At 39.7% G+C, this 22,228-nt stretch overlaps 3 protein-coding genes across 4 annotated transcripts; 2 read left to right on the top strand and 1 right to left on the bottom strand.

Annotated features, from left to right (window-relative positions):
- The first annotated feature begins 4,087 nt into the window (after window positions 1-4,087).
- On the top strand, window positions 4,088-7,829 carry LOC133797295 (subtilisin-like protease SBT1.8). The gene is made up of 2 exons (XM_062235154.1): window positions 4,088-5,849; window positions 6,892-7,829. Exons 1-2 carry the CDS (start codon window positions 4,235-4,237, stop codon window positions 7,551-7,553), a joined length of 2,277 nt encoding a protein of 758 aa, XP_062091138.1. The 5' UTR covers window positions 4,088-4,234; the 3' UTR covers window positions 7,554-7,829.
- Window positions 7,830-8,506: 677 nt separating this feature from the next.
- On the bottom strand, window positions 8,507-11,833 carry LOC133797296 (guanine nucleotide-binding protein subunit gamma 3). Of its 2 annotated transcripts, XM_062235156.1 has the most exons (6): window positions 10,685-11,833; window positions 9,778-9,830; window positions 9,595-9,639; window positions 9,476-9,520; window positions 8,760-9,114; window positions 8,507-8,612 (listed from the first exon to the last, which is right to left on the bottom strand). In XM_062235156.1, the coding sequence occupies exons 1-5, from the start codon at window positions 10,829-10,831 to the stop codon at window positions 8,760-8,762; spliced, it is 645 nt and encodes a 214-aa protein (XP_062091140.1). In that variant the 5' UTR covers window positions 10,832-11,833; the 3' UTR covers window positions 8,507-8,612. The 2 variants fall into 2 exon arrangements, with proteins under 2 accessions (XP_062091140.1, XP_062091139.1); XM_062235155.1 differs by having other exon boundaries at window positions 8,507-9,114; window positions 10,685-11,828.
- A 9,108-nt stretch (window positions 11,834-20,941) lies between these two features.
- LOC133795413 (uncharacterized) lies at window positions 20,942-21,496 on the top strand. The gene has a single exon (XM_062232861.1). The coding sequence runs from the start codon at window positions 20,942-20,944 to the stop codon at window positions 21,494-21,496; it is 555 nt and encodes a 184-aa protein (XP_062088845.1).
- The last annotated feature ends 732 nt before the right edge of the window (window positions 21,497-22,228 follow it).

Here is a 22,228-nt window from a genome sequence, read left to right as displayed (position 1 = left end):
CGAAGAGTTCCATTTCGTCGCCCGAATCATACTCGTCTTTTTCTTTTTCTGTTAGGAGCTTCCTCATCAGTTCCTCCATCTGAGTTAGGCGCTCGAGGGTTTGGTCCTGAGATCCTGGGTTATTCCGGGGCTGTTCCACAGCTCCGGACCCATTGTACATATTAGGTGGGTTGTTGCCCCTTCTATCTTGAGATAGGTTATTTGGGACATTCCCTCCGTTACGTACTTCGGATCGGACTCCCGCCGAGCGGGCCTGACTACCATCCCTAGCCTTGTCCTCTCTGTGAGAGTTGAGGCGATCTCGAAGGTCGCCTCCCTGGGTGGTCTGGTGGCTCTGTGCCGAACTCAGTCGCTGACGCAGGTCTCCTCCGGAGAGATCACTCCGGCGGCTGTCGGTCCAATGACTCCTGTCGGATAGGCTTGGAGTCCGCCTTTGGTGGTGAGGACCTGAGCTTTCTTCAGGCGCCCTGCTATGCCGGGAAGGTCCCGCTGATGGTGGGTCTCTCCTATTACTTCCGTAAGCCGGGATGTCTCGGAAAGGCTGAGGAGACGGATATCTTATTGGAGAAGGAGGATGCCTGACTGGGGAGGCGATCCTAGTTCCGTCCGGACGGATCAAATTTGGTGGGGGCCTTTCGGCCCTGCCAGCTTGCTGGTCCCGCCCTGGGCGAGCTGGACGAGGCGCAGGACGGTCTTCTGGGACGAGCTGGCGCTGCTGGCCCACCCCGGATCTCTTTCGGGAGTTTCCTCGAGCTCTCCGGAGCGTTCCCGAGGAAGGTTGAGAACTAGGAGTTGACGTCCTGACCGAACGGCTGTATTGCTGTTGTCCGACCCCAGGCATTTCCCTAAAGTTTGCCTCTTGATGGTGTGATGAAGGGGTGGAGTTGGCTGCATGAGGCCTACCCGACCGGCTATGCCTGGGCCGATTACCCCGGTGAGACTTAGGAGCCTCACCTTGCCTCTCTCCAACGTTAACGTTGGTTGTGAGAGGGGATAGTCGGGCCAGAATATCCTGGATTTGCCGACCGGCTGTTGCTAACTGGCTCCTCAGTTGAGCATTCTCCATCTCCACCGCAGTATAATAACACGGGTTCAGATTAGGTGGCCGGTGTGCTGAGCTACCAGTGTCGTCTTGGCCCGCCGGCTGCTTTCCTGGCCTCTGTTGGACTTCAAGAATTTGTTCATCAGGGATGGCATTATGGTGGGCTTCCTGCCCATCCTGCTGCTCTGTTTCATTGCCATGCTTGGATCGAGTGGTCACCATAGTTGGATGTTTGTGGCAGCACTAATTGAACTTGCTCTCAATGAAATCACCAAACTGTTGACGTGGTTCTTCGCCAACAGGTAATTAAGAGAAGAAGAGAAAGGGACTATTGTTGAAAGCAGAACCGTCACAGATGAAATCTTAGAGAATGAACTAGGTGACTCAAGACACTTTTTTAAGTGGTTCAAAGGTTAAAATTCTTCTACTCCACTAGTCAATATTATTGATATATTCTGGATTTTTGGTTACAAAGTGTATATCTCTTCTAAGACTATTTTTTCCAACCCTTATCAACTCCCAGGGTCTTCATATTTATAGGAGAAGGCACCTGGAAGTTGGTAAGGAGGTCATCCCGTGATCTTCTTATTTGTCGTATCAACTCTATGACATTCATGATTAATTCCTAAACCTGACACATGAGTATGGTCAAATCGATAGATAAGGAGATAATGGGCCGCACGGCCCAACCCAGCCGTGGGTGTCTGAATACGCACGTTCCTGCTGTGTGTCCGAGAAGTCAGGGAGATATCGGACACGTGATGTCAGATATAGGCACGTTTATCTGGCGTGTGTTGACTTTACATAAAGGGTCATAGATCTAGGGAGGAGTAGCTCGTATCACGAGCTGCTTCCCTGACCCGACCTTCGGCCTCAAGGATCCCTTCCCCCAGTCTTGGGCAGCCTTGGCGAGTTCTTGAGGATACCTCGAGCTAAGGGGGTACGATCTGGAAAACAGGATCTCCGACCTGGGGAAGTTTACGGACTAACCTTGATTAGTCCGAGGCTCGACCCGCTAATCAGCCTGCGGGAAAACCAGGGCGTACAGATATTATTCTAATAAGTGAGTTTAAGTTTAATTAAATTTTATTTAAGTTATAAAACGTATGATTTTATTATTTTTAAATAATTATCATTCTAAAATATCTCAAAAATATCATATTTTAATTTGTTCAATTATTTATTATTTTAAAATATTATAATTGTAAAATATATGAAAAATATCATATTTTAATTTGTTTAATTATTTATTATTTTCAAATAATTACTATTATAAAATATCTCAAAAATATCATATTTCAATTTTTTTTATTTAAGTTTATTTTTAAATAATTATTATTATAAAATATCTCAAAAATATCATATTTTTTTTTTTTTTTTATTTTTAATTTTATCTTATTTAAGTTTAAGTATTTACAAACTACTGTTAAATATAAAAATATTCTGTTAAATATAAGAATATTCCGTTAAAGTTAACATTAAAAAAATAAAAAATAATTAAAACTAATAATTTTTGTTATCTACACATTTATTATATAGAAACATATTGAAAATATATCAAATCTATACTCTCAATATATATATATATATATTTTGAAGGATCTATACTCTCAATATTTAAAAATTGTAAAAATATAAAATAAAATTGGAACAAAATTATTTATTTTTGTTTTACAAAAAATTATATTATACACAAATTACAAAAAAAAAAATGCGCGTGAAAGTGAGAATAAAATGTATTTTAATTTTGAAATGTTAACGGTAAGATTAGCACGAAATGAAGTAGGAGCATGGTTAATTGACAAGTGCATAAAATTTATATATTGACCCTACGTGATTTAAACATGTATAGCCACTTCTTCTGCGGTTAAAGAAGAAAAAAGGAAGTGGATGATGACCAGTCAAAAATAAAATAAAAATAGTCGGTTAAAGAAGGGCGGTGAGTGAGTTTGAGTGTGACTCGAGTGAGTCAGGTCTTTCTCTTCGTTACAAAAAATAATTGAAATAATAAATCCAAAAATAAAAGTAGCCGTTGCAAATTTGCGTCCTTGAAAAATGGCGTGGGTTGCTAAGCACAATGACGCAGTGATATCAGTTTGCCTATCCCAATTCCCACGAGTGAAGTTTTATTCAACGTAAAAGACAAAAATTTATACCCCACTTCCTCCTTGATTTTTGTGCTCTGCTCTAGTTATTCTTTTCCAATATTGCCCTCATTTTCAGAAGCCTATGCAATACCACTCGTTGATTGTCATATGCCACCACCTTCTTCCAATAACATCCATATCTATACATACCGAGTTGGGATTTGGATGCCAACGTTTAATTACGTTGCTTTTAAAACTCCAACCCATTAACTACGATCAAAAAACAAAATGGGGGTCACAAGTATGAAAGATATTTCTGCCTATCTAAAGTGCAACGTGACATTAATTAGGTAAAAGGAAACGTAGACAATGAAATTTCTAAAGAAAAGAAAAAGAAAGAAGCGGCATAATCGAGTATTTTTCTCAAGGGGTTAGTACTTGACAAAAGTAATTATTAAAATAAAAGTAATGAGTGTATTTTATTAGGAATGGAATGGGCATTTTGGCTAAACAAATCTCTCAAATGTGGAGGATGATTCAATAAGCAAATAAAGTTTCGGCGTTGAATGGGTGGACCCATTGAGTGAAGTGTATCCAGCTGTAATAGTGTCTCCAAGTGTTTTCCCTTATTAAAGTACCTTTGGTTCTTTGTGATAAAAACAATTAGACACAAAGTAATCTTTTCGATTCCAACTACTATTTACTTCTAATTAATCTAATCCAATCTAAACAGCAATTGATTACTTTTGATTTTTCAATTTCATTTGGAAATTGAACCAACATTTCCAGATATTCAAACCCCACATGAACTTATTTCTAAACGCGTTTGTTTGATATAATGTTAATTTAACTACACTTTTTCCTGTTTGTAAAAGGAGTGGCATTTAAGTAATTTTACAAAAAAGAAACTCCTTATTTTAAATCTCAACTTGATATAAACCCGACATGAGTCTTCTTCTTCTTCTATCCATCTGACAGTCGCATCCATTAGCGACTGGTTTGGTTTCGCCTTCTTTCTCCTTTCGAATCTCACCATTTAATTTCACAATCATATTCTTTTTTATTTATTCTCTGAAACTAAAGCTTTAACTCACCACCTATAGCCATGGCCTCCATGGCCACGTTCTTGTTTTGCATCTTGGCTCTGCTTTTCATACCAAGTGGCCACTCGGCCATGGCCAAAAAGACCTACATTGTTCACATGAAAAATCGTGACACGCCACTTGGTTACCCCACTCGTCAGGAATGGTACTCTGCTAGCCTCTCTACTCTTTCTTCGAGCACGGATTCGCTGCTTTACTCCTACACCAATGCTTACCCTGGATTCGCAGCCTCTTTGGATCCTGAACAAGCTGAGTTGCTCCGCCAATCCGACGACGTCTTGGGTGTATACGAAGATACAGTTTATACCCTTCACACGACTCGAACCCCTGAGTTTCTGGGTCTGGAGGTCGATGGTGGACTCAGTACTCAGGACATTAACCAGGCCTCTCATGATGTCATTGTTGGAGTTTTGGATACTGGGGTGTGGCCCGAATCCAAAAGCTTCGACGATACTGGGATGCCTGAGATCCCAACCCGGTGGCGTGGGGAGTGCGAAACGGGGCCAGATTTCAGTTCATCTCTCTGCAACAAGAAGCTCATTGGAGCTCGAAGTTTCGCCAAGGGCTACCAGATGGCGTCCGGCGGGAGCTTCGTGAAGCAGCGCAAAGAGATCGTATCACCTCGGGACCGAGACGGCCACGGGACCCATACGGCGAGCACTGCCGCTGGCGCACACGTAGTGAACGCTAGCTTGCTCGGCTACGCCAGCGGGACGGCGCGTGGGATGGCGACCCACGCTCGAGTGGCCACATACAAAGTCTGTTGGAGCTCGGGTTGTTTCGGGTCGGACATTCTCGCAGGTATGGATCGGGCCATTGCTGACGGCGTTGATGTTCTCTCTATGTCCTTGGGAGGTGGGTCCGCCCCTTACTACCGCGACACTGTCGCCATCGGAGCATTCTCTGCCATCGAGAAGGGCATTTTTGTCTCTTGCTCTGCTGGTAACAGTGGGCCCAGTAAGGCCTCATTGGCCAATGTGGCCCCATGGATCATGACTGTTGGAGCTGGGACTCTGGATCGTGATTTCCCTGCTTTCGCTTTGCTGGGAAACAAGAACCGGTTTAGTGGGGTCTCACTCTACAGTGGACCCGGAATGGGAAATAAACCGGTGGCAATTGTCTACAATAAAGGGTCCAACAGTTCGGGCAACTTGTGCCTGCCCGGTTCACTCGAACCAAGATTGGTACGTGGGAAAGTGGTGTTGTGCGACAGAGGTGTGAATGCACGTGTAGAGAAAGGTGCGGTGGTCCGCGACGCCGGAGGGATCGGGATGATACTGGCCAACACGGCCGCGAGCGGCGAGGAATTGGTGGCAGACAGCCACTTGTTACCGGCCGTGGCGGTGGGAAGGAAGGGTGGTGACTTGATTAGGGAGTATGTGCGGTCAGATCCTTATCCAACGGCTGTGCTGAGCTTCGGTGGGACCGTGTTGAATGTACGACCCTCTCCCGTTGTGGCGGCGTTTAGTTCAAGGGGGCCCAATCTTGTGACGCCCCAGATCTTGAAGCCGGATGTTATTGGGCCTGGGGTGAACATCTTGGCTGCATGGTCAGAAGCTATTGGGCCCACTGGGCTTGAGAAGGACACGAGGAAAACGAAGTTCAACATTATGTCAGGTAAGGCAACGGTTACATTTCGTTTTTAACGTTCCTATTGTTTCAAAATTGGTAACGACTAACGGGGGACTTTAGAAACGAAGCCTCTCTCTCACCCTTACAACAATTTTAGGTAACATTATTTTTTTTTCTAAACCTATGCTTGGTATAAGACTAGGAGTGTATATTTTCTTAAGAAATGAGTCTTTTCTAGAGAGGACCGCAGTGCTCTCTTGAGAATTGGTATTTACATCAGAATTAAAATTGGTATAAGAGTTGTTAAATATTTCATTGTCTAATAACCTCTTCCAAAGTCTTTAGTTCTAACGGTCCACTCTAATCCATATCAATCCAAAAAAAAATTCCACATTTCCCTTTCCTTTCACTCTCTTTCCTACCAAACACTCTTTACTCTAGTTGAAAAGGAAGGTAAAGAGCATTAGAAACATATTAAATAGACAAAGTGGCTAACCCCTGCACTTGTTTGTGTAGTAGGGGTAGGGACATAAGAGTTGAAAAGATTAATTATTTTTATAAAATTGATGAATTATCTTGTAAACATATCTGTAATATTGTTTAAAATATTATTTATCATTTTTTATAAAAGAGGGAAGATATATTACCTCTTTATCATTTCCTTACACACACCCTCATTAGTTATTTTGCAAAAGAAGGTTTCACCTTCATTAGTTATTTTGCAAAAGAAGGTTTCGCCTCTCGTTCCTACCAAATGTAGCCTTATTAGTCACACTGTCATATCATTATGAACAATGAGAATTCTTTTTTCAACGAGAATTCTTTCTTGGACTGTGACTAATAAGCAAGTTTTTTATATTAAAAAATTAATTAAACGAAAATGATAGAAGAAGATATTGATTCACCTAGAATGTAATCACATGTTCTTGTTATCTCATATTTGTCTGAAAAAAATCGTGATTTTGAATTCTGATTATCATTGAATTCCAATGTAATCACATGTTCTTGTTATCTCAATATTTAAGTTATTTGTTAAAAAGTATAGTGAATTTAAATTCTGATTGGATATCATTGAATTTTAATGCAGGCACATCAATGTCTTGCCCACATATCAGTGGTCTAGCCGCTTTACTCAAAGCAGCTCATCCAGAATGGAGTCCCAGTGCAATCAAATCTGCCCTCATGACAACCGCATATGTAATAGATAACACCAAATCCCCCATTCGGGATGCAGAAGGAGGTGCCGCGTCCAACCCATGGGCTCACGGGTCGGGTCACGTCGACCCACAGAAAGCCCTCTCACCCGGTCTCGTTTACGACATCTCAACCCAACAGTACATCCAGTTCTTGTGCTCCTTAGACTACACCCTCGAACATGTCCAATCCATTGTCAAGCGCCACAATGTCACCTGCTCTAAAAAGTGGTCTGACCCGGGAGCTCTAAACTACCCTTCATTCTCTGTCGTTTTTGGAAACAAACGTGTCGTTCGCTACACTCGTCAATTGACTAACGTTGGAGCTGCAGGGTCTGTATATACCCTAACTGTTGATGCACCTCCAATGGTAAAGGTGTCTGTTAAGCCGACCAAGCTTGTGTTTAAAACAGTTGGGCAGAAGCTGCGATACTCGGTGACTTTTGTGGCAGCTAGCGGTGCAGCCTCTGCAAGGTCTGCTTTTGGCTCAATCTTGTGGAGCAACGCTGAGCACCAAGTTAGGAGCCCTGTTGCATTTGCATGGACGCAGTTGTGAGAAAATGGTTTAATGCGTTTCTTTAACTGTTGTTCCTTTCAAGAGATTTTTCTCTCTGGAGGGGGTCAAATGTGCCTATTTGCCAAGAGGGAAATAGAGGCCTGAAGGCTGTGATCAAGTTGGATAAAAATTTTAGTATTTGGGATTTGCAGTTGTAACAATTTCAGAGAGTGGGGTGAAAGGAGTTGATAACGAACTCCTCTGTATGTTCTGCTTTTTTAAAACTAATCTAATAGAATGACACAGCAGTGTTTAATTCTGTTTATGACAGACATACATTCTATATAGTAACCATATTATTTTTTTCCTTGTAGCTAAAAAGGGATTGTGCATTTGGTTGTGATTCTCATGTCCTATAAGACTAACCATATGGCTTAACTCTACCAAAAGTAGTTTGGTGGTTGGGTGACCATGGGCTGTCCATTTTATTTTGCTTCCATTTATAGAAGTGATCACATGGAAATCCACCTTACACTTGGATTGTGTATGGTTTTCTACAAAGGCACTCAAACCAAGGGAATCAGCCTCGAATATGGGCCTGAGATCTGTCGTGTTGCTCTAGTTTTTCAACTGAGCCATCAGAAACCTGCCAATTTGATGACTTGAATCAATAATGAATCCGTAGTAGGGCCACGATATGAATTATGGAGGTCAGATTGGCAGAATTATTGACGGAAAACTTGATTCCCATCCATGTCAGAGTGTGTAACTGTTGCTTAACATGAAAAATGCTAACTATATCAAGTCCTAACATTGTCCACTAAGTTTTCCAGAACAGACAACAAAGGGAAAGTCATTAAATTTCAAGCCACATTTCTTAGATAGGCATATCCTAATTAGGTTGTCTTAAGTCTTGTCATACCAATATAAGAGGACCCAAAACCTTATCAATGATCATGTCACTATATAGAGAAATAAAACTCAAGATGAGATGAGAATTATTTACATTGTAATGATACAAGTCCATTTTTTATTTATTATGTGAAAGATTGTAAAATATATCAAATCCTCAAACAGAGACCCAATAATTCAGACTGCCAACTTGCTAATACTTCCTTTCTGAAACCCAAAAAAAACGTTTGAACACTTGATATTAGCAAAATCATATTCTAGCTAAATAAAGCATGCATTTGCAGAATATAGGAGGATTCTAGAACAATAAAAGGAAAGGATTACAGCATAATTTTGTACAATAACAAAATATACCTATAGACAAGGAGGACACGAAGGACAAGGAGGACAAGAGCATTTGCATTTGCATTTGCATCTGCAAGAGGAGCAATCAGGACATGAAAAACAAGAAAAACAAGAAGTAGGAAATAGGCAGCAACAACTTCTGCTGCATGACTTCTTTTTACAGCAATCTGATCGGGGACACGAACACGAACAACGAGGGCAGCGCCATTTTGGTAACGAGCAACTGAACCACGACGGGCATTTACAACAACAAGCACAAGGACTGCAGTTACACTTACAGCACTGTGGCATTTCAAGGTGTATGGAGCAGCATTTAGAATAGCAGCAACAGCAAATCCATGAGAGGTTAAAACAGGGGATGCCACTGCATAAACAGCAGACGTTGTGTTAGATATGGAAGTTTCTCCGAGCCATTCTGCTTCCACAAGAGAGTACTCATTTGACTAATTTACTACTAATTAAAATAAAGTGATTATCACAACTCAACTAGAGAGGAAAATTCATGACGACTTCGTTAAGTGGATAAGAATTAGTTAATAACATATGTAACAAAGGGGCAAAAACAACCATTTTATAACTTTTAATCTGTGATCTCATTTTAAGGTAGTAGATAACAGATTTTCTCTAATGTTGCTCCAGTCTTGCTGTGCTTCAAACGCAGTCAACCATTTTGAAAAATTTGTTAAAGCCTAGCGAGGAGCTAGGGGAGAATAATTCAGACATACCAGAGCCATTTCCAGCATCGACATGATCGCCGCTTCCTTCGGTTCCTGATTGAAAGGGAACATGTTAGGAACAAATACAAAGATTTGAGTTGAACAAATATGGGCATCAATATTCTTACGTAGGCATTAAAGGATCTGGATTTGCCGCAACAAAATCAGCCACCCTGCAAAATAGACACATTTAATCAAAAATAAACTGACAAAAATTGAAAATGAAAACATGTTCACGAACCAAATCATCTTCCACTTCAAAGAAAAATTAAAACTTTTATGTTGCACGGAAATTGAACAACAAAGCATACTCTTTGCAGCATCTGGAGGCAGGTAGAATGCGCTCAGCAGATTTTAATTCCTCCTGTTCAAGACAAGTTATCAATGAAATCCCATTAGAAAAAGAAACTATAATAAGACAAGTGAAAGTATTATTTTTAAGTAGTTGATTCAGAGACATCTCGATAGTTTTCCACTACAAGTTGTTTATACAATTCAAACAAAATAATAAACAAGTTAAAAAAATCCACAAAGGGCTTTGTATAACAGGCTATAATTTTCCACTATTCAGACAGATCAGATACTGTCTAAACATTTAAGTTTTTGAACAACTCTAAAAACTGAAACTTTATAGTGCGTATGTAAACTGGAAACAATAATGTCTTTTGCTGGAACTGTACAACAAAATAACAGGAAAAAAAAAAGAAAAAAAATGATACGATCGATTTTAAACCTCTTTTAGATTCATAACACTACACTTAGTTTAGCTATATCAGTTCTATTATATGTTGTGGGGTGCTCTAAAAGATCATAAAGAACCTTCTCATGCTGATTCAATGATTTTCACATAAACAAGTGAGAAATCCCCTCAGATCAGGATTTAAAACAATAAAGTTAAACGTTACACTTTCAGGGCTTTGATTCCACTTTCCATTATACCCCAGTTGTTTGATCACAAAAAGAATTATAAAAAAGAGAGAAAATCTAAAAATTGCCATAGAAAAGCCAATCATTTCCAAATTCCCCGGTCCCATTTTTTTTCTCGTTCTTTCTTCTTAAACTCCAGCTAAGTGTACTAACCTTTTTTATAAAAACAAACCATTGCATTAATAGAAATGCATTAACAAATAAATCCAGTCCATTTCAAAAATAAAACCGCATACATTCAAATAAGACAAAAAAAAAAAGAAAAAGAAAGAAAGAAAATTTCAAACATACCTGAAGAAAACCAATCTCCCTCTCAAGCATCTGAACCTTAGCCATCTCCCGACGCTTCCCATACAAATCTGGATACGCCGGCGGAGACTTGGGACACGGCGGCGGAAGCGACGGCATCGAGGAAGACCGAGCCGGTGGAGTAGCCATTTGTATTTGTGTATTTGAGGTAAAAAAAAAAAGAAAAAAAAAACAAGGGTTTCACAGGTGAAAAGGAAGAAAACCGAATTGTGAAAAATGAAAAAGAAGTGAAATAGACATAGCAAGAGGAAAGCCCAGTAGAGTAGCGGGTACGCAGTAATGCCTAGACAGAGCAGTAGTACTGGTCTGGGAGTGGCAACAAAGCACGAGCTGGTAGCAGCAGAGTAATAGTAAGTGACAAACGAGAAGCGGCAAATGATGTTAGGTGTGAAATTGTATACGAAAAAGCCTGTGGCAGAGGCAGTAATTAGAGACTCTGACAAGGATAATTACGACCTCAGAACCACCCAAACAAAAATATAAAATAAAATAAAATAAAAATTAACACAGAAGGGGTTCCTCTCCTGCAGAAAACAGGGGTATGCATAAATGTTAATAATATAAGTAATATGTGTGCTCTGCAGGGATTCATTAGAAGTTTTTATTACGAGTTAAGAAGAAAAGAAAAGTAAAATTTGGAAAACAGAGTAATTATGAGGCTAAAAAGAGAGTTATTATTATTATTGTCAAATGTCATAATCTTAAGACTGAAAAAGCGAAAAATAAAAATAAATGTGGTTATGATGAGGAGTTATCGAGGCACGTCTATTGTGCATGGTAATAACGGATACTAAATAATAACAATGACAATGGTAATGGTAGAGACGGCTGTGAAAAAGGCTGCAACTGCAAAACACTCTGCAATAACCCATTTGGCAAAGTTGAGGGTTTTGATCGAAATTGCCTTATTTCTTTTTTATTTATTTGGTTTCTAAAATCTAAAAAAGAAACTCTTTTGTGTCTTGTCCCAGACCCATCTTTGCTATTTTCTTTTTTTTTTTCGCTGTTGGAGAAGAGTGTTGCAGGACTGAGTGTCTGCAGGGGGAAGAAGCGAAAAGCACGATGGTATGTATACCTCAGACCGCACGTGACCGCTGCGTAGGAAAGAGGGAAAATATTTTGGTGTAGAGAAAGAGAGAAAAGGACGAATAAGCCCTGACTTTGAGAATAACTATCTCTTCTTACCCTCCCACAGGTAATTTCATTTCATTACACCAAAAAAAAAACAATGAAAAAAATAATAAAAAGATTTACTTTCTACAGTTATTTTCTTTTCAACTTTGTCTTCTCTAACAGTTATTTGAGAATAATGACAAATTGGGTTAGTGTTTCTGAAATATTAGTCAAATTTTACTAAATTTACAGTCTATAGAATTAAGATAATATATTTCCTTCTATTGTTCGTTTCCTAGAATCATTTTAATTGTATCACTTTTCTGGTACAAATATGATAAGTTTGACTTAATCATGAAAAAAAAGTATGATATGAAAATTTTGACTGATGGGTAATTATAATTGGAGTTGGTTGTGGATATAGGGTTGGGCATTTTATTAAGTAAGCCCAACCCCATGAATGAATGAACATGAATGAATGATTGAATGGGTCATTTGGAGAAGTAGTGAAAGAAACAACTTAAGATATAAGAATCATCCATTTTTTAAGTGAAAAATGGGAATGGAATGAGAAAGAAAGTTTTCAGTTGGTAAATGAAAATGATATGATCCAAATTCCAAACATAGAAATTATACTTATGGGCCTTCTCTTCTCTGTGAGTACAGTGTCGCTGTCATTTTCATTGCAAACCTTTTGTCTGACGCGTCATTCCACCCTGTGTCTCCACGTAAGATACACATTTTTCTTCTTTAAAAAATACTTCAACTTTTTTTTTTTTCTTTTTATTGTATGAAATCAAAATGTATTTGGAACAAATAATATGTGTTCAATTCAAATCTATAAAAGAACATTCCATTTTAAAAAAATCTATACAAGAACTTCTAAGGCCGAAGAAGATTGGTAAACATAATAGATAAGATTATGGTATTTCATAATTTAATTAAACTATAGTAATTATATTGGTTAGCAAAATGAAGAAGATTATGGTTGTATATCAACCTATCCTAAAATGACAAAATAGTACACAAAAAAGCCATATTTGGATTTTAAATACTCCAAAGTCCAAACCAATGTTATGAGCAGGGACGAGACAGAAAACTCAAGCGAGAGGACCAAATATAAAGAATTTTTTTTAAAAGGGGCTAATGTATAATTTTTTTGAAATAAATAAGAAGAAATATAAAAAACTACTAAAACAATTAAAAAAATTAAAATTAAGGAGGCCAAGGCCACCCTTTTGTATACTACTGGCTAGTGGCTCCGTCCATGGTTATGAGGTCGGATCTAGTAAATCTCACATAGCATGTAATCCAATCCCCTACACTTGCTTTAATATAATATAAACAAGGTATGAAACCGTTTCCAAAAAAAATATTTATGAAAAGGAAACTTCACTTCAATTGGTAATGGTATATATGTTTAGTATACTTTAGAGCATATCATTTTATAAGGTTTTAAATGACCTATAACAAAAAAGGACAAATGTTTTATGAGAAAACTAAAATTCAAGTATTTTTCTCAACAAGTGAAATTATATACAATGACAAAGCTAGGGGGACTAGTGGTCATGGCCCCTTTAACTTTTTATTCTACCATGTAATTTAGAAGAAAAAAATTATTATAAATATATCTATCAATTTGTATTGGCCTTTCTAAAATTAAAAAAAAAAAAATTGGCCCCCTCTATATTTTAGTTTTGAATTGGCCCCCTCTATATTTTAGTTTTGAATCTATCAGGGAGTTTTGACAATTTTGTCCTCAGGGACGTTTTTGGGACCCCGAGTCTCGGGACTTACTTAAAGCTACTTAGAGCCTAAGTAACCTCACAATTACGCAAAAACAGAAAAAAAAAAAAAAAAAAAAAAACAGAGAAAACACATTTCCCTTTTCTCTCTCTCAGTTACACTTTTCTTTCTCAAATTCTTGAGAATTTCTATGATTATAGGAGAATCGAGGCTAGCTTAGGCTCAGGATTGCTTAGGGAAAGACTCACCATCAACTGGGGCAACAGAGGCAACGATTTCCAGCCCTAAATCCTTGTGTTTTTTGGGTTTTGGTTGAGTTTTTGGAGTTTAGAAAACTCAGCTCTAACTTTGGGATTTGAATGGGTTTTGGCCAAGCTTTTTCCTGGGTTTTGTTGGACTTGAGCTGTTGAATCGATTGGGCGTTTTACTTTTGAGTTTTAGCTATGTTGGGATAGGTTTTTGGAAATATTTGGCTTGAAGAAAATGAATAAAAAATAGGGTTTTCATGTCAAGTCGCGACCCTATTCTTGGGGTGTCGCGGCTCTCTTGAATGTTTGAAGAAGCTGGTGCCTTCGGGACATTTGAGCCACGACGCCTGCTAGGGAGCGTTGCGGCGCAGGTGGGAGAGCTTCAGCTATTTGACTTGGGGCGGGTCACGCCTTCTTTGTTTTGAGCTGCGACACTGAAGGGTTTTGGAGCCCCGGGAGGGTTTTCGAGTGCGGGAACTCAAACCTAAGGGCTCAGGATTGATCCTACTATCCGGTTTAGTAGAATTCAACGTCCCAGAAGCTAGGACACGGTCCGGAAACCTTTAATCGCTCATTTTGACGAGATTCTCTATTGGTTGTGACTAGGTTATCGCTAGGGGCTCAGAACCAAGATTGTGCTCGAGGGTCGTTCTTAATAAGCTTTGCACTCGGACCTAAAGTAAGAAAACTACACCCGACCTGCGTTTAGGGTTCGTCCCGATTATAGTACAAGGTTACGTTATATTGAGAATTTTTTATTAAACATATTGAATGCGTTGTGTTGCCTACGTGATGTAATAATAATTGGTCTGAATATCTGATTGGGGAAACTCAACTTATAAGCTGAAGGTTTATCTGTGTTATCTGATAAAGGGCTTGGCTTAATAGTCAAGGGTATAGTCGGTTTAAGAGACTCAACTTATCAGTCGAAGGTTAAGACTCGACTTATCAGTCAAAGGATAAAACTCGACTTATCAGTCAAAGGTTAAAGACACAACTTATCAGTCAAAGATTGGAAAGACTCAACCTGTTAATTGAAGGATAAAGGACTCAACTTATGAGTCGAGAGTTTAGAGGCTTGGCTTAGAAGTCGAGGGTAGTAATAGCATGATGAACGTTGGCCGATAGGGTTAAGCCAACCCGAAAGCGAGATATACGCTTGAATGCCTCTAGGGTCATCTCGAATGTTAAGCATCAGACCTGCTTGGCTAGCCCTAAGGCTGGTTATGTGAAAGATGGGCACTAAGCTCTGGCGTGACTCTATAGTCACTTATTTGAGTTAATTGCATGCATGAGTAGGATTATTACTACTAGCATGCTAGTTATGATTCTGCGATCTGATAATGTACTACTTATAAGCATGTTTATGTTTTCTTGCTGAGTCTTGGCTCACGGGTGCTAAATGGTGCACTTAAAGGAAAGAAAAGGCTAGACCATCCATGAGTAAGAGAGATTCATGAGCAGAGTGTACATATGCGGCCTGCTCGTCCACCACGACCGAGGCTATCAGCTGGAACTAGGGTTGGACCCTGATTTTGCCGCCTAGGTTGGCTTTTGTATTCACTTTTGGGGTTTTGTAACCGTTTTAAACTATGATGGGATCCCATGTATGGAAGTTAAAATATTTTAATGAAAGGGTTGACCTTTGACCGAAAGTTTTAGTACCTAAGCCTATGGTTAGTTTTAATTACATGATTTAAACTCAAATGTCTCGCTTAGCGAGTTAAATACTATTTAAACTACACAGTGTAACGGTCCTTGATTAGCAGGACATTATAGTACACCTCTATATAAGATAGTATTTACATTGTTTACTTTTTATTTGTGAACCTTTTAAAAAAAAAAAGTAAAGTGTTGTATCTATTATGGTTACCAAAGTTTGTGTGTTTGTGTTTTAATCCTAAAACAAATAATATTATAAGTATTTATTTAGTTACTAATTAAATATATTTATCTTATCAATTTTTCATGTGAATTTTAGGTTACATTCATTCATTTTTTAAGTTGATCGGTAACTATATAACATTCCTCATACTTATAAGTTTCTAAGTTTAAAATTGTTACTTGAAGATGATTGGATACCAACAATAATTTTCCAAGTTAGTTGGTAATTTAAAATAATTTTTGGAGCCATTCCCTTCCTCTCAAGTCCAACAGTTAGGTTAGGGATGTAAGGCACAAGACAGGTCCAGTTTATGCCCATTAGGAGCCATTTGATTTTGGGTCAATCATGGGCCTATTTTTGTGGCCACCTCTTAAGTAAGGCGAATTCTACCTTTAAGACAATTTAGATTCCTCAGGTAGGTTGAGGACCTTAGGGTTGTGTGACCTCAGGTTGGCTCTCCTTTCTTAATCGGTTGTGCATTAGTATCTAAAATCCCAACTTTTTTCTGTTATCATCCAGCTGTCTTACAATTGTCATAATAGTTAAAACTAACTTCTATTTTGTGTCTATTTCGAAGCCCATAAATAAAAGATTGTATTTATCACTTGCATTAGATGTAACACAAATCAAGATAGAGATAAAGAATTGAGAAAAGAGCTGGGTGTGGGAATTGTATTGAGCAGTACAACCGTATCGAAAGTACTTACTTGGGTTTGAGTGTTTTGAGAGATTACACATGAGAGGTTAAGAGATTCACCAAGTGTTATGCCCTACTTCCTTAGAGCTGTTACTAAGTGAGTTTAAAACGTGCAATTAGCTCGCTAACCGAGGTTTTAAGACAAAAATGTAGCTAAACCATAGACAAAGTCACATACTTTGTAAATACAACCATTCATTGAAAATTATAAAGTGTTTAACATTTGGGATCCCAAATTACTTGTTTAGAAATATTTACAATACCAAAATATGATTAAAGTCGATTAAACGACAAAACTAGGTTTAAGACAAACATCTCCCAAAAATACATCTAGTCGTGGCAGCCAGGTAGGCCAAACATATACACATCGCCTCACGCTCTCCGTACTCATGATTAGTCAACTTTCCCATTGCCCTTACCTGCACCATAGAGCACCCGTGAGCCAAAGCCCAGCAAGAAAACTCACACAAGCAGATAATATATGCATATCAATCATTCAACATATAATCAAGCCGCCAACAGGCTAAACACATACAGCCATGCCGTCCCAGGTGCTTTACCAGGCCCTGGGTTCGCGGTCTACACCGTGAGGATATCCCAGGTATCCTATAGGGTCTCGCTCTGGCAACTCGCACTTCACGTGCTAAACGCTGCTCCCGGCTCCTTGCCATATTCGGCCTTGTCGTTCTCGGCCTTTGCCATTCTCGGCCCTCGACGTTCCCGGCTCTTGCCATTCATTCACACATGTATGCACACATAGCATAACTAAACAAATGCTTAAACACGTATAAACATAATCGATGGGGCTACGCCTTGCAACACAATCATATAGGGTCATGCCCTGCAACACAAGCTATAGGGCATTGCCCTGCTCTACGGGTACAACAGTTTTCTTACCTGTCTCCTGAGCTTTCCAAGCACCAATGTCCCGAGCACAGTCCCCTAGTCCGAGCCTCGCTGAAACCCTAGCCACAACGCATCAACAATATCCAACCATCAAGTTCTAATCCACTAAATAGCTTTGGATCATAATTCTAGTCTCCAGGACCTTGAATTCTATCAATCCGGGTGATAAAATCCATCCCGAGCCTTAACTTTTGGATTCCCGAGCCTAAAACCTCTCTAAAGCCCAAAAATGCACTAATTGTCGCGACCCCATGAGCCCATGCCACGGCCCGCCTCAACCAGAGACCTCCAACCCCAAAATAGGGCAGGCGCGTCGCAGCCCAAGCTAGGGCATGCCGCAGCCCGCCCCTCTTCCTGGCCTCCAACCTGTTCTAAAGGGTCGCGGCTCAGAAAGAACAATGTCGCGGGCCAACCCTTCGAACCCAGAAAAATCCTCCATTTTTACTACGAAAACCCAGCCAATTTACCCCAAAATCAACCTAACAATCCAACTCAATCATCACAATAGTTCCAGAGTGATCCTAGTAGCAAAACCCAACAGACACTAACCCCAAACCTCATCTAGAACTCAAAGATAGATCTTCATCTAACTCACATGCAACACTCTAAAATACCAGCAGAAAACCAACACAATTCAACAAGTTTAAAAACTTACCTTGAGCTTATTTAAATCTCTGAATCAATCCCCTAGGTTCCAAGCTTCTAGCACCCAAAATCCCAATTTTAAATCCTTAGTTTCTAGTTAGTTTTCACCAAATTCACCAAGCTTCCAAAGAAAGAAAACTCCAAGAGAGAGAGAAAGAAAGAGGGTCAGTTTCCTTAGCTTCTGAACAATTCCTGTAACGCTCTGCTACCTTAGAGTCGTTACTAAGTGAGTTTAAAATGTGCAACTAACTCGCTAATCGAGGTTTTAGGACAAAAGTGTAATTAAATCATAATCAGAGTCATAAATTTGAAAATAAATCTTTCATGGAAAAATTATAAAGCGTTTAACATTTGGGATTCCAAAAACATTGTTTAGAAATATTTACAACTCAAAATATAACCAAAGTTGACTAAACAACAAAATTCAAGTTTAGTACAATCATCTACCCAAAATACCCCTGGCCGTGGCAGCCAGGTAGACTAGACATGTATGCGCCGCCCGTCACGCTCACCATACTCAAGGTTGGTCGACTTTCCCCTTGTCTTTACTTGCACCATAGAGCACCCGTGAGCCGAAACCCAGCAAGAAAACTCTCACAAGCAGATAACATATACATAACAACACTTAACATATAAACATGCCATCATCAGGCTATACATACACGGCTAAGTCGTTCCAGGCACTTTACCAGACCCTGGGTTCGCGGTCTACACCGTAAGGATATCCCAGGTATCCCTTGGGGTCTCGCCCTGGCAACTCGCATTCCGCGTGCTAAACGCTGCTCCTAGCCCCTTGCCGTTCCTGGCCTTCGCCGTTCCATCATTTACATACACATATGATAAATCTAAGTAGAAATCTAAACAATTATAAATTCAATCAAAGGGCCATGCCCCACAACACACATTCATATAGGGCCAAGCCCTGCAACACAAGCTCTATGGAAGCAGTAGTTTTCTTACCTGTGTCTCGAGCTTTCTAAGCACCGATATCCCGAGCACAGTTCCCTAGTCTGAGCCTCGCCAAAGCCCTAATCACAACGCATTAACAATATCCACCCATCAAGCTCTAATCCATTAAATAACTTCAAGCCATAATTCTAATCTCTGGGGCATTGAATTCTATCAATCCGGGTGATAAAATCCATCCCGAGCCTTAACTAGTGAATTCCCGAGCCTAAAACCTCTTAAAATCCCAAAAGTACCTTAAGCGTCGCGGCCCTAAGGACTCATGTCGCGGCCCCCAGCTCAACCTGAAGCCTTGCCTCAAAATATCCCACACGCGCCGCGACCCTTCCTAAAGGGCGCTGCGGCGCGCCTTCATTTCCAGGTGCCCCAAGTTCTATGGGGTCGCGGCTTAGCAAGAACAACGCCGCGACCCGACCCCTCGAGCCCAGAAAACTCACTATTTTCACCTCAAAAACCAGTCCAATTATCCCCATAATCAAGCCAACATTCCAAACTAGTTATCATAAAGATTATACTATTGATTCAACAGCAAAATCCAACAGAAACTCAAGCCAAAACCCTTATAAAAATCAAAGTTGAATCTTCATCCCTCCAACATGCAAAACTCTAATATTCAACCTAAAACCAGCTACAAATTAACACAACACAACATATTAAGAAACTTACCTTTACTTAATTAAGTTATGAGCTAATCCTCTAGGTTCCAAGCTTTAATCTCCCCAAAATCCCAACTCCACTTCTTAGTCTTTAGCTTGATTCACCAAGAGTTTTCCCCAAGCTTCAAATGGAGAGAAAATCTTCCAAAGAGAGGTGAAGGAAGAGATAAAGTCGGTTTAGAGAAGTCTGGGAGTTTCCTTTTTTATTTATTTAACTTAAGTCTATGTGGTTACCTCAAGGCTCGGGGTACCAAAACGTCCCCGAGGGAAAAATAGTAAATTTCCCCAATATTCCCTCCTAGACATTCTAACCTCAAATATATCTCCAAATATTTATTTCCAAAACCCGAAAACCCTTAAAATATCTCATACCTGGTATACCCCTCGACTCGCCCCGAGTCGGATTCTCAACCTCGCTGTGACTTTCTGACTAATGGCTCCCTAGGACTGTCTCGGATCGTGATGCACAGATATATCACAAACATATCACATTTATCACATTTATGCCCTCAATGGGCTCAAATCACAAACATGCCCCTAACATCCAAACGGGGCCCACATGCATGTTTAATTCAACTAAACATGCATCTCTATCATTTATTCACATAAATTCACATATTATAATAATAATTTACTTCTTTCCCTACAGGCATGCTAATCAAGGCCCTAAGCCTTATTAGCAGATTTGGGTCGTTACACTTCCTCAACTTTGTTTTATTTAACTTAAGTTCTAAGGTTATCTCAAAGGCTGGGGGTACTGAAAACGTCCCCGATGGCAAAATGGATTTCCCCGATATTCCCTCCTAAACATTCTAACTTCAAATATATCTCCAAATATTTATTTCCATAACCCGATAACCTCATAAAACATCCAGTAGCCGAAATACCACTCGACTCTCCCCGAGTTGGGTTTTCGACCACATTGTGACTTCTAGCAATTCGCTCCCTAGGACTGTCTCGGATCATGCAACACAGATATATCATAATAATTACGTTTATGCCCTCAACGGGCTAATATTACAAGCATGCCCCTAATAACCAAACGGGGCCCACATGCATATTTAATTCACCTAAACATGCATTTCTAATCACATATTCATCAAATTCACACATTAACACATTAAATCACTTATTATTAGAATTAAGTTTATGGTTAGTTAGTTAGGTTTGGTTTAGGTTAGCTTTCTTGGTTAACCAATTCTATTTTATTTTAGTTAGGTTTGTTACTTTCGGATTGGACCTTTCTCAGCCTTTATTTAAGTTGATTTGGTCCTCTTGTACAGATGAGTTTTCATATGAATTTTGACTGAATAATAAGAGTTCTTTCTTTAATATGGTATCAGTGACCATCTGACCTTTCTTTTCTCCTTTGTCTCCATGGCACGAACAAGAGCTACAGGTCTTCGAAATACAAGCCCCGTTCCTCCTCTTCTGGAGCCTGCAACGGCTGCTACTGATTCATCTCTTTCGAATCCTGATGCTCCTCCTCAAGAACCCCCAATTTCTAGGGTTCTGAGTTCTCCCATCCATGTCTCCAATCGTTTCTCTTCTTTTTCCGTTCTTGATCGACCTGCCCATGAAGATGGTAGTAGTCCCTACTTCTTGAGCACAGGAGATCATCCAGCACTTGTTCTTGCCTCTCCTCCCCTCATGGACAAGAATTTTCAACAATGGAGAAGGGATTTCAAGATCTCCATTCGGGCAAAGAACAAGCTCCCCTTTCTCAACAGATCTCTCCCTCAACCAGCTGAAGATGGTCCTCTTCTCAATCAATGGCTTCGCTGCAACCACATGGTAATGTCTTGGATACTTCACTCTGTTTCCCCTGACATCAAAAGTAGTATTATGTTATTGGACACTGCTGCTGCTATGTGGAATGAACTAAACAGTAGGTTTGATCAAGGCAACGGACCTAAGATCTTTGATCTTTGAACATCTCTCATCAGCCTTCATCAAGGTGATGACTCTGTAAGTTCCTACTTCACTAAACTCAAAGCTATATGGGATGAGATTATTGATTTATGCCCTAGACTTCCGTGTACTTGTGCTGCTTCTGCTGACTCTCTTGATTTTCTTAACCAAGAACATGTTCTTCAATTCCTCACGGGTTTGAATGAGTCCTTTCATGCTATAAGAGCTCAAATATTGTTGATAGATCCATTCCCCTCTCTTTCAAAAGTTTTTTCCATGATTATTCAAGAAGAGAATCAAAGGAGACTTTGACCATCTCACAACATAACCTTCATTGCTGTTGTTCCTCCATCCGTTCCATCTTCTACATCTCGCACCAAGAAGATGCGTCCCACTTGTACCCATTGTCTCAAACCAGGGCACCTCAAGGAGAAATGTTTTTTCCTTCATGGAATTCCCCCGGGTTATGGTGATAGACGCAAATCTGATTCTGTCAAGACTAATCAAGTTTCTGTCTCTACTTCTTCACCAAGTGGACCGATCCTTCAACCATCCCAATTGGAGCTCAGCCAACAACTTATTGCTCTGTTAAGTCAACAGCTGCATCATACCTCTTCCCCAAGTGATACTCTTCCTCAAGTATCTAATATCACTAGTAAAATTGTATCTTCTCCCTCTCTTTTTTGGATAGTAGATAGTGGTGCCACACATCATGTTTGCCACTCTACCAAGTTTTTTATCTCTTTTAACAAC

This window comes from Humulus lupulus, chromosome 8 (genome assembly GCF_963169125.1).
Source record: "Humulus lupulus chromosome 8, drHumLupu1.1, whole genome shotgun sequence".
NCBI classification, from domain to species: Eukaryota; Viridiplantae; Streptophyta; class Magnoliopsida; order Rosales; family Cannabaceae; genus Humulus; species Humulus lupulus.
This window is presented reverse-complemented; position numbering and strand designations above follow the sequence as displayed.

What these genes read in the sequence shown, in the direction of transcription:
- LOC133797295 (XM_062235154.1), top strand. Translation starts at nt 4,235, where the DNA reads ATGGCCTCCATGGCCACGTTCTTGTTTTGCATCTTGGCTCTGCTTTTC. An exon ending in GAAGTTCAACATTATGTCAG is followed by an intron (nt 5,850 to 6,891) that starts GTAAGGCAACGG and finishes ATTTTAATGCAG; the next exon opens with GCACATCAATGTCTTGCCCA.
- LOC133795413 (XM_062232861.1), top strand. Translation starts at nt 20,942, where the DNA reads ATGGCACGAACAAGAGCTACAGGTCTTCGAAATACAAGCCCCGTTCCT.
- LOC133797296 (XM_062235156.1), bottom strand. Translation starts at nt 10,831, where the DNA reads ATGGCTACTCCACCGGCTCGGTCTTCCTCGATGCCGTCGCTTCCGCCG. An exon ending in GGGAGATTGGTTTTCTTCAG is followed by an intron (nt 9,831 to 10,684) that starts GTATGTTTGAAA and finishes TGTCTTGAACAG; the next exon opens with GAGGAATTAAAATCTGCTGA. An exon ending in CCAGATCCTTTAATGCCTAC is followed by an intron (nt 9,521 to 9,594) that starts GTAAGAATATTG and finishes CCTTTCAATCAG; the next exon opens with GAACCGAAGGAAGCGGCGAT.